We start from the raw sequence: 12,070 nt of genomic DNA, 5'->3' as shown, positions 1-12,070 counted from the left end.
TTTAAAAAAATAACTACGGTGAATAATAAACTTAATTTATTAAATTTGTTTATATTTACAAACAAAAAGAATATTAATTTTGGTGGTTGCTAAATTTGAAAGCGCGCTACTTTACTGACGGCATGGCGTAATTTGAGCCCACATATGTAAGTACCACCAGCATGTTAATTTCTGCGGCAAAGGACTTTTTCGTTCCGGTTAAAGAGTAGTACAGTTATACGATACTATAGGGACTTCAATCGCATGCCTCATTAAAATTAACATTACGGGCTTCCGTAACCGTGTATCGCAAAAAGAGCTATGAGTTGGCCCATAACATTTAGCTGATTTTTCTTCTGCAAATGAGGCCATCAGCGTAAAAGTGGCCTAAGCCACAATTTTTCATAATTGGTGCTTCTAAATTGCAATTTATTTGAAACAAAACAAATTTTGACGCAATACCGGCCTATCCCTAGTTTCGGCGATAGATAACAGATGGCTTTGTGAACATTATTTGCGGGCGTATTGTTTTTGCCTAATCTTCATGCTAACTATGGTAAGCTTAGGCCACTTTTGCGCTGACGGCTTCAAATGTAATTTAAGGCACATTTTTAAATTACCTCCAAGGTCCTTCCTTCCCTGTATCAATGTAAGAGTGTGGCAAATAATCATGGTTTGATAATTTATAATTATTTCAATAACATATCTGCATAATTCAGACTGTGATATGGACATTAACATTACTAGTTTAGCTCTTTAATATAAGAAAAGCATATTCAAAGTCTTGTTTCGTTCCAGTGCATCTCAAACTTTTTGAGAAGTCCCTGTGTTACCACCGAAGACCTTCAAACTTTATGCGACGTCTTTTTTTTTCCTACCTATGCTGATAGCCTTGACAGGCTATTTCAGCTGACGTCTAATATTTTATGGCGTACGGTAAAAGTAATGCTTCTTCTTGTAAATCTTTGATTAATAAATGCACAATTATGATTGTATCGATGGCTGTGGTGAATCCCATTGGAACCAAAACTAGAAGTTAATATTTTAAATTTTTTTATCGCCTCTGATCTAGTAATTTGTATCCTGTATTATATTTACATTACTTATTAATAAATTTATCTAACCAGCTATGTATCCCACCCGATATTAGTCCCTGCTGTCCATAGACATTGGCAACGTCAAGCCGCGCTGTGGCCTATCATTGACAAAATTATGAAAAGGCACTTGATTACGGGCGCTCAATGCCAATGAAGGGATGAAAAGTTGAGTACACACATACGGGTGCTTCGATAGCAAATACACATTTCCCTTTTTTCCTACCTATGCTGATAGCCTTGAGAGGCTATTTCAGCTTCACCCTAACGTGTAGGTGAGCTCACGGGGCTCAAACTGGAGTGGTGCTGACACTGGCCCTAGCAAGAGCAGTGCTTCACAGAATCTACCACCGGATCGGAAACGCGGCCCACTCAGAATATCCGGCGAGAAACTCAGTGGGCTGTGTCTGTTGGTTAATAAATAATGAGTCAATAATTGTGGGTATTTCCCCTAGAATTTCAACTGTCAGATGAAAAAAACCGGTTTCATATACATTTTCTTAATAAACACGAGATATATTATGTTCCTATTTGGAACGTCAACTACTAATATAGAAACCGTCAGAGTACGTTAGTCGGTTGACACTTTTATATCGCATGTACTTACCTACGGCCTGAGTGACCGTAAGCGTTTGTAGTCGTAGGGCACTACGAGCATCACCCACGGAAACCTCTTTAAGTTTTGTTCCAACGGGAAAACAGCCGGGCGAATTTTAATCAGGTCATAATCATTCATTATTTTTATATTTTCCAGAATTTCTGTAAATTAAACAGTTGTCTGGAAAAGATCGCTTTTAGCGATAAGATCGCTTATTGTACAAATGTATCTCTTTTTGACTGTTTATTTATATGTAAATTGTGTTGGTGTGCTATAAAGTGTATTATATATAATGCTATAATGCTATAAAGTCTCTCTTCGTATCAATCATATCGTAAAAAAGGCTATCGTTATCATAATTCCGAATTTAAACTGCCGAAAATAAAACGGTGTCCTTCCTATACGTCTACTCGGAAAATAGACGAGTTTTAAAATGGAATCTACCGAAAATAGTTTACCCTTAAAATAGTTGCTTCGAAATAGAGCGCAGCATTAAGCATCGCACCCTTCTATTAATAGATTGTTTACACCAATAGTGCTGCAGCGTGAAGATGGTGCGGCTTGTTTTTTTTTTTTTTGAGGTCGCCGAAGAAGCGATACTGCAACACTGCAATTCAGTTGGATTTTCGAAGCTTACACTACAATAAAAGAACGATTTTTTAGACTTAAATATTTATTTTCAAATTTAAAATAATTCTGATTACAGTCAAAATCTGTTATAACGACATCGAAGGGACTGCTCATATTCAGTCGTAAAAACCGATAGTCGTAACAACCGGTGATGTTTAATGTGTATCGTGCAAGTACAAACAAATCGATAGGGAATTATTGGAAAAATATATTTACATAATACACAATTTTTCTTCAATATTAATTTGTTTTCTTTTTCTTTGCGACATTTTGAAAGTTTCACGAATAATTCCACAAAATTTTGGTGCGTCTTGTCTATAGATAAGTAACAAACTAACTGAAGAGATATGAAGAAGCGGGCTTTGATTCTACCGCATGCACGTGTTTTGTTTCTAAGAATTAGAAAAGACCTTACACTAAACTAAATCCTATTGTTTTCTTTCCTGATTTTAATTGTTTACATTTGTTTGATTAAATTGTTTACAATACAGCATAGCCGGTCGTTCTAACAGATCTAATTCTCCGAAATATTAGTCAAATGTGGTCGTTTTATGAGGTATGTCGTTATTACCAATGTCGTAGAAAGCAATATTTTTAATAAGGCGGTCATATGGCATTCAGCCGGGACCTTTGTTCTAGGTTATTATAACCGGCATGTTGTTCTAAACGATGTCGCAGTAAACGGTTTTGACTGTATTTAAAATACTGGTGGTACTACCACTTGTGAGTCCGCACGGGTAGGTTCCACTGACCTGCCTATTTCTGCCGTGAAGCAGTAATGCGTTTTGGTTTGAAGGGTGGGGCAGCCGTTGTAACTATACTGAGACCTTAGAACTTATATCTCAAGGTGGGTCGTGCATTTACGTTGTAGATGTTTATGGGCTCCAGTAACCACTTAACACCAGATGGGCTGTGAGCTCGTCCATCCATCTAAGCAATAAAAAAATTGCAAATAAATGGAGGTCTGTTACATTTTGATTCTGCTGTCCTGTAAGTACTTTAATAGTACTTTAACTCTCACAAAACAAATAGGTTTCCCAGAACGGTAATTTTATTATCCCTTCATTTAAATAACTCTTCGCATCTTAATTTTTTTATATTAAAATGAAACGCCACATTCCAAGATGGCGCCGAAGTTTATTTAAGTATATAACTTATGTATATACGATAAACGACCAACACAATATCACTGTCCGTAGATTTAGGTATGTAAAAGAAATTATATAAACTCTTGAACTGTCCGTCAAAGGCTAAGCTCTGAACCTATCGAGGTCAGGTCACCGTGACGTCATTACGTTAAGACACTCGTCCATTGACACAAAAACGCTGCGTGTACACATTATAAAAAAGTTACACTACTGTCTTAAAATAGTATAAGTTTTAGGAACGCCCACTTTAAAAGTAATGTCAGGGATAGTGTAATGTCAGCCCTCACTATATTGTCAGCTTATCTACTCTACTCTTGATGTGCCAAGTTAATGACACACATATGGGTATATTTCTAGTTCTCATGTTTAAGTATGTTAATACTATGTCAATCACACTGAATGTCTAGAAGTTACGGGACATTTAACGTCTACCTTTTTTCTTCCTCTTAAATTCTTGGTCTCCCCCTTAATTCCAATCTTCAGTTCTAGTCGTATTTTAAACATCAGACGCAACTAGTGCGATAGTTATGACTCCCAATAGAGATCCCATCCGAGCATATTATTGTGATATTAAATCGTAAATATTCAAGGAGTCGTAACTGGCCCCGGCTCTTGGATCTGTGATCTCAACACGTGCATTTACTTTTGCTTTATTTTAAGTAACCTAAAATGTAGAATATGTTTCATTAACATGGTATTCATTAATTTATTATTCAGGTATTATTACATTGTTCATATTTGTATGTATATTTATAAATATATATATGTATGGTATTTGTGTATGTATGTCTATGTATGTGTTTATGTGTATGTATGTCGTGTGCATGCATGATGTGTAATTCGTTTCCAAATAATTCTTATCCACCTGATGGTTGTCTGGAAGAGATCGCTCTTAGCGATAAAACCGCCAATTGTACGTTTTTTGTGTTTAATGTTTCGCGTTGTTAATTTTTTTTTATTTACTATAAGGAATACTCTCTCTCTCTCTCTCTCTCTCTCTCTCTCTCTCTCTCTCTCTCTCTCTCTCTCTAACTCCCTTATTCATTTAATAGGATATTAAAATGTCTTGTGTATTTTAAGCGTCTTTATTCGTAAAGATTGCAACGTGCGTGTCGTGTTTTCGCGTCAGTAGATAGTGACCTTAAGGGAACATCACTTCACGATTATCGCCAGCGTTCTATCAATGCGATTTAATGGTGCGAACGATTTGCGTGTCTCGTTACGTGTCTTATGTACGTGTTTTGTGATTTACTTGGTTATTGTTAGCTTGTTTTATGTGGTTATGTATCGAAATGGATTTATTTATTTTGTTTATTGCATGTATCAACGACAGGTTTATATATTAAAAATAAACAACAAAAACCTTTTTACTGGTGGTAGGGCCTCTTGTGAATCACGCGGGTAGGTACCACCACCCTGCCTATTTCTGCCGTGAAGCATTAATGCGTTTCGGTTTGAAGGGCGTGGCAGCCGTTGTAACTATACTGAGATCTTAGAACTTATATCTCAAGGGGGGTGGCTTATATCTCAAGGTCTCAGTATAGTTCAACGGCTGCTCCGCCCTTCAAACCGAAACGCATTACTGCTTCACGGCAGAAATAGGCAGGCTGGTGGTACCTACCTACCCGTGCGGACTCAGAGGTCCTACCACCAGTTACTGTTATAGTGTTTACAATTGATTTACCAATTTTATTAAATAAATAAATCGTGAAATTTTATATTTGAATTATCCTCGTGTACATTCGCGAGTGCTAGCGTCGGAAAAGCAGTTAACAAATATATTGACATTGTTAATGGCACGGTCGGCAGTCGTTTTTGTCAGTTTTTCCGGTATGTACGCTTGCTCGTTAATAAATTGTAAATATTATGTAGGATGATTATATTATCGCAATTCTCGGCAAGAGAGTTAAAATATCTTTACTTAACATCTTTGTTTATTAAGCCAATAATCAAAACATCAACTTCGAAAACATAACATTTCAATTTGAGTTTAGTTCTAATGTATCATAGATATATACATATTATTATGTGGCAATTTCTAGGTAAAATTTATGCAAATAACTAATCGAAACATAAACTAAATATTCTCGAGACATAATAACCTATAATATGCATATATAACAAATAATACATATATAATACAATACTATAAATAATATTATATATTATAGTGCGGTTTTTTTCAAATCGAATGCTTCTGTTATTGCAAATTCTTTTTATATTCTTAAGGAAATATTCGTAACAAAAACTTTCTTTTCAAAACTCGCAGCGATTGCATCGATTACGGCAAACAAACACGTTCGGCGCATGCGCGTGCTTTCGTAGTAAACATGGCATGGAACGCATTAGATTTCGCGCCTTCTCTATAATGAGAAATAAAAAAAGAGATTATTGTTTTTGATTACATTAATTTGTTCATTGAATAATGTTAGATGAATTACAACAGTTTCACTTACCGTCGGCTCAAACGTTTTGAAACAATACGTATTTTAATAATTATTACTAGTAATCCCTCTGTAGTCGAAATTCGACTATAATTAATTGAAATTATAAGTTTGAACATTATTAAGGTTCTATTGTCAAAAACTATCATCACACTTCTATAATCACAGATTTCGCCAAGACTAGACTGTAGACAAATATTAATAAAGATAAACAATATTAATCTATTCTCAATTTGACCACAGACTTTAAGTAATGACAAAAGTTTGACAGTAAATAAAGGGTATACATATATATAAATGCGTGTGTAAGGTTTTTGTATTGATATTTAATGTAAAAAAAAATTAGCATTCTGCAGTCCTTCTCTATATTCTCTATAAGTGTGGGAAATTTCATACACCTCCGTCCGCGCAATTTGCGTAAAAAGGGTTACAAAGTTTTTGCATCACGTAATAAAGTATATATTTTATTGATTGTTTTATTTTTAGACAACGTTGTTGTTAATTAGTTTCTAATTGACAGATAACGTACAAAACAACAAGCATATTAATTGTTTGAGTGCACGTGTTTGTTTAGTCTATAGCTATGTGTATTTAAAACGAATCACCAATAATTAACTGTAATTTTAATGTAACTGTAATTTTAATGTAACTGTAATTTTAATGAAACTGTAACTTTAATAAAACTTGTTTATTGTTCACAGAGTGGTGCGCGCCGCACGGTTAGCTGACACGTTGAGGCCGCACCGAAACGACGAGAAACTACGAAATCATAAAACCAAAGCCTCCAGTCATATCTTTTCTTTCGAAAAAAAAAAAAAAGACAAAAAAATAATAATAATAATAATATAAGCACTATTTTTTTAACCTTTTAACGATAAATGTAATCGTAAATAGTATACGCAAAATCCCAAACAGTACAAATTAATTTAAGTCTGAAGCGATTGGTATTTACAATTATAAGGAGGAGCCTTCAAACGAGAAACCACAAGACAAACAACCAACGACCAGTATTTACACGTTCCAAAACTAATAGTAATCGTTAAACGAGTGCACAAGATATTTTATCGATCGTTAATTAACAAAACAAAAAAAACAAAAAATTTTAATCGATACGAAAACACGAGCGTTTTGTAAAGATCAGCCAAAGATTTTATAAGCCCGTATAAGTATAAGGTATCGCTTATGTTAAAACAAACATAAAGAACATTTATATATATATATATATATAAACGAAGATATTGTGATTAGTTTAAGTGCAAACCGGTGTGCCGTATAACCATTAGTATAGAACCGAGGACCTGAATCCAACGGTGACAGAGTACAAAAAACTAGTTCCAGTTACGAGTGTTCAGTACGAGGATATAGATTAGAGATATTTTTTTTGTAAGAGATATTGAAGAGTAGCGCGATGAGGCAACGCCGCGACAACACGTGATGAGCGAGACTCTTAGGAGCGAGGCGGGCGCGGACGGCGCGCACCTACCGCCCTTCTCCACCTTCGGAGACATGGCCGACAACGAGCAGCGGATCCTCACCGCCGACGCGCGACTGCTCGACCCCGCCTGGGAGTACTACGAGCGGACCGGTGACACCGTCTCCGTCATCGCCAGCCAGCCGCAGTACCGGCCTTGGGAGTCAATGCCGATCACGGTCAACTCAAAGGATGCGATACTCCGTGCAGGATTCTCTTCGCCTCTAGACTACCAGTCCGTCACTTTGCAGCCCATACCTAACAAGCTGCCGTCCTTCCAAAGCCAATTCCAAACGTTTCCAGAAACGACCGTGATACCGGAAACCGGGTTGCCGAGCGTGACTCCGGTGCCGGTGACGGCGAGTCCGACGCCGAGTGCGAGCCCTAGTCATTTAACACAGCTCACGCAACTCACTACCCCGTCGTCTCCGGTTCACCTCACCACCCTGGCTCAAGTGACGCCGTTGTCGACCACGCTGACGACGCTATCGCCGGTAAACGCTACGACATTCCACACTTTGACCGCCGTTAACGCCAGAAGCTATCCCATAGTGCCGGCCCCCTTGCAGGCGAGGGAGCTGGCTCCAGCGGGCCAGGCGTACATCGACGACCGGCACATCCAGCTCTATCAGCCGAATATCGCGACGATTAACGCGTTTCCAGGACAAAATGGAATCTTACATCAGAACGGAGCGCTTTTACATCAAAACGGAAGCTTAATACAAAACATTCAAAGTCCAACGGTCGTTCATGTATTGAAAAACGAGCCTTTCGATGTTAAGTCACTGCAAGACAAATACACGCCGAACGGACTGCACCATAGCAATTTCCAGAACCCAATGCTGATCGATAACGGCTATGATAAGAAATCGAACGGCTTTGGTAGTGGATCATCACCGACGAGGTCCGACTTCAGGAAAAAAGAACGACGGAAAATGCGTGCGAATAGTTCTGAATCAGACTGTTCGAACATGGAGGTCGGGTCGGAGAGCAGCGGGCAGGTCGCCGCTGTCTCCTCTACGGCGGGATTCAAGTCGCCCATGCATGGAGCTCCGCCGATGAACACAGGCCCGATGGAACTGGACGACATATCCAGTGAGAAACAGGTGAGCACTTTTTTTTTGTTGCTTAGTTTGTTGGACGAGCTCACAGCCCACTTGGTGTTAAGTGGTTACTGGTGCCCATAGACATCCACAGCGTAAATACGCCACTCATCTTGAGGTAAATTTCTAAGGCCTCAAGTATAGTTACAACGGCTGTCCCACCCTTCAAACCGAAACGCATTACTGCTTCACGGCAGAAATAGGCAGGGTGGTGGTACTCACCCGCGCGGACTCACAACAGGTCCTACCACCAGTAAGAAAGTTATTTCCCAAAGACTCACAAGTTCACCTCGTGTACATAGATTTAGATTTAGCGTAAATCCATCCTCAAACAATAAAAGGAACAAAGCAAACGTGGAAAGTTCAAAGGCACACAATAAAATCTTGGAACGTCAACTAATCTCCTTCCTGCGAATTGGCGAATTGCGTAAACAAGCCGCGCGGGAATCGCGTAGAGCCGACTCTACATTCGACGAAAGATATGAGAATTCCCAGAATTTTCATTCAGCTCCGCGCCGCTGAAAGTGGATATTCAAGAGCGCCCGAAAAAGAGAAACTTTCCCCGTAATTCCACCTTTTATTATTCGGGGAGCAGTTTTTATTCCCGGCCTCGAGTTTCGAAATGGCCGAACTCTCTGTCTTCGCGGCTATAAATTTAATAGTTAGCCGATTCTCTTGCTTCGCCAATAAATTAACTTCCTCACTCTCTCTTTCGCTCTCGTTTAAAACACAAATTAAACTCGGTCGATTTACGCGTGTCCTGCTTAGAAAATTTTATGACTACCAAATTTAAGACGAATGCTATTAACTGGTAATTATGTGGAGCTACCGAGCTTCAGAACTTAGAGCGTTATTGAGTTGTCTGAATTACGATGGAAAACTTACGAAGGCTTTCATAGCTATGAATTAAATTATACTAGTGGTCCCGCAGAAGTCGAAATTCGACTTTAATCAATTGTATGTTTAAACATTATTATGGTTCTATTGTCAAATACTATTATACTTATATAATATAATCACAGATTTCGTCAAAACTGCACTATACATAAATAATAATAAAGACAAACAATATTCATCTATTCTCAATTTGACTTTAAACACTAACAAAAGTTTGACAATCGACAATAAACAAAGAGTATATTTTTATATATGTGTTGTGTCAAATACATGGTAATATGTGTAATGTTTTCTTTATTGATTTAATATATCTTTTATGCATTATTTTAAAAAGATATTAGCATTGTGCACTTCTCCTCTATATTCTCTATAAATGTGGAAAATTTCATACTCCTCCGTCCGCGCAATTTTCGTAAAAAGGGATACAAAGTTTTTGCTTCACGTATTAATATATAGATTTGTATCGTATTCTGAAGGAACTAAACTATTTGTTTGTCTTGTGTTAAGGTATTTTAAAAGATATATTATCGAGCTATATGGACGCTAAGTCGACAAAAACTTACCATTCTTCTAGACGGTTCGATTGTGAACATCATTTTGTTCAAATAAATGTCAACACTTTTGAATCTAATAACGAACACCTTTACAACAGCTGCTAATATCGTGAACTAATAGTCTATTCGTTTATGAAGAACCCTTTTATTAGGTCGAAATAAAAATTTCAATTAAAATTTTCAACAGCTCAATGGTATGAAAATTAAAAAAATGAGAACAGGAAATGATTTCAATGATTTTAAATATCGAAATTTAAATCTGACTATGCTACTGAAGATGAATAATAAAAAAATTAAAACGTCTCAATATATTCTTCTGTCTTAACAATTTCAAATAATAATAAAAAATACATTTAAAATCGCATCGTTAAATACGATCGTAGTAAAATATAACAGATTACATCGCTAGCTCGTTACGTACACGCGATTGCTAATAAAATTGCAAGCTACATCGTACCGTTATATGACATAAGTAGCGTGCGGCGAATTTCAGTGGGAAGTAAAGAAAAATTTATGTCCACTAAACTGTACAGTAATCGAAAAATAATACTCTTATTTTGTGTGAGATTACTACTAAAATCGATTTTATTTAGGGCGATTTTATATATTCTCTAAATTTTTTTAATTATTTTATACTGACGTAGGTTCTCCGGTAATCCCAAAATAATAATCTTATTTTGTGTGAGATTATTACTGTAATCGATTTTATTTAGGTCGATATAATATATTCTATAAGTTTTTTTAATTATTTTATATTGACGTACATATGTTAGGATCGCCAGTAATCGCAAAATAATAATCTTATTTTGTGTGAGATTATTACTGAAATCGATTTTATTTAGGTCGATATAGTATATTCTCTCAACATAAGCAGAAACAAAAATTAGTCAGGAACTTGGATCTTTTCGCTTGAAAGCAGACCTCGGTTTTTTTTTCATGGCATTTGGCGGTAGCCATCATACAACGATATTTGAGAGATGCCTGATTCTCGCTTACGACATTTTCAAGATAAGCTTGCAAGTTTTTTAATTATTTTAAATTGACGTACCTACATATAATAACAGGACCGCCACTCTTTCAAACAAGTTTACCTTTCATGGCATCGTCATTCTTCAGTAGTACAGTAGTCGTTGTTAAATGAAAAAAAAATTGTAAGGAATACTTTATTGACAAACTTTAAATTAGGTGTGATATCATGTATAAATAACACGTATCGTTCATAGTAAAAGCAAATTGAATATTATATTTTTACTCTTTCATTTATATGGTACATATATTATCCATCTTAGTCCTTAAATGATAGATCACATTTTCCATTGCAACAATACAAGATCCATTACTCATTACTCGAATGAGTCGAACAGGGAAAATCCATTTCGGTCGCTTCCTAGAAAAAAATAACATCGATCTAAGTGAGCCAGAAGTGACAACTAATATTTAGTTTTATTTTTTAAAATAATCGATTAAAACGTAATGATTTTTTTTACGTGAAGCTTTGGTAAATTCAGTTATTCTATAATAGTATTTTTTATTAGATATATTTTTTTACTATTATTAACCCAAGCAAGATATTCTCTACGATGAAATTATTCATTTTTTATCCAATACACAGTGAAGTTACATATGACGTGAGCGAAACGTAAAATATCAATAGATACACCTGCTAAGCTTATTTCTTATAACGTGTCTATTAAGGCACATTCCAAAGGTTAAATGCAATAACATAGTAAATGCTGCTTCATACATCTGCTGAGCCCGCATACCAAAACACCGCATAAAATAGTAATGTCTTTAGAAGTATGTGTGTCCATAGGATACTTGTTTCACATAACATTCACGATTCTATTCAAATTTGTGTTTCAAACTTATAAGTTCGTACAAGAAAAGACATTAAGCAAAATATTTTATACGTATGTATTTATATATATTTTTTAATTTTTTGTAAAATGATATGGAAACGAAATTACATTAGAATAAAATAAAAAAGCATTCTTAATTTGAATTTTCGTCAGCTGTTTGTCGAGCGACAATCGCTTGGTTCCGATTACAGACGAAGATAAACGAGTATGCACGAATAAAATTACACCAAATAATTGCGACTCCCTATCCGTATCCCAGCTGCTGCATTTTTTTATTCTGTAAATGTTTTCAT

The 12,070-nt window shown here is 36.1% G+C and overlaps 1 protein-coding gene across 4 annotated transcripts in view; it reads left to right on the top strand.

The window, feature by feature from the left end:
* LOC101743969 (methylcytosine dioxygenase TET) overlaps window positions 1-12,070 on the top strand; it is a 158,666-nt gene that overhangs the window by 10,764 nt on the left and 135,832 nt on the right. For all 4 annotated transcript variants that reach the window (XM_038019059.2, XM_021347027.3, XM_038019061.2 and 1 more), the window contains exon 2: window positions 6,595-8,470. In XM_038019059.2, the coding sequence (XP_037874987.1) occupies window positions 7,328-8,470 (1,143 nt within the window). In that variant the 5' untranslated portion in view covers window positions 6,595-7,327. The remainder of the gene's footprint in view (window positions 1-6,594; window positions 8,471-12,070) is intronic.

Source organism: Bombyx mori, chromosome 22 (assembly GCF_030269925.1).
Source record: "Bombyx mori chromosome 22, ASM3026992v2".
Lineage (NCBI taxonomy): Eukaryota > Metazoa > Arthropoda > Insecta > Lepidoptera > Bombycidae > Bombyx > Bombyx mori.
Note: the sequence above shows the minus strand (reverse complement) of the source record. Positions and strands in the feature narration are given on the sequence as shown.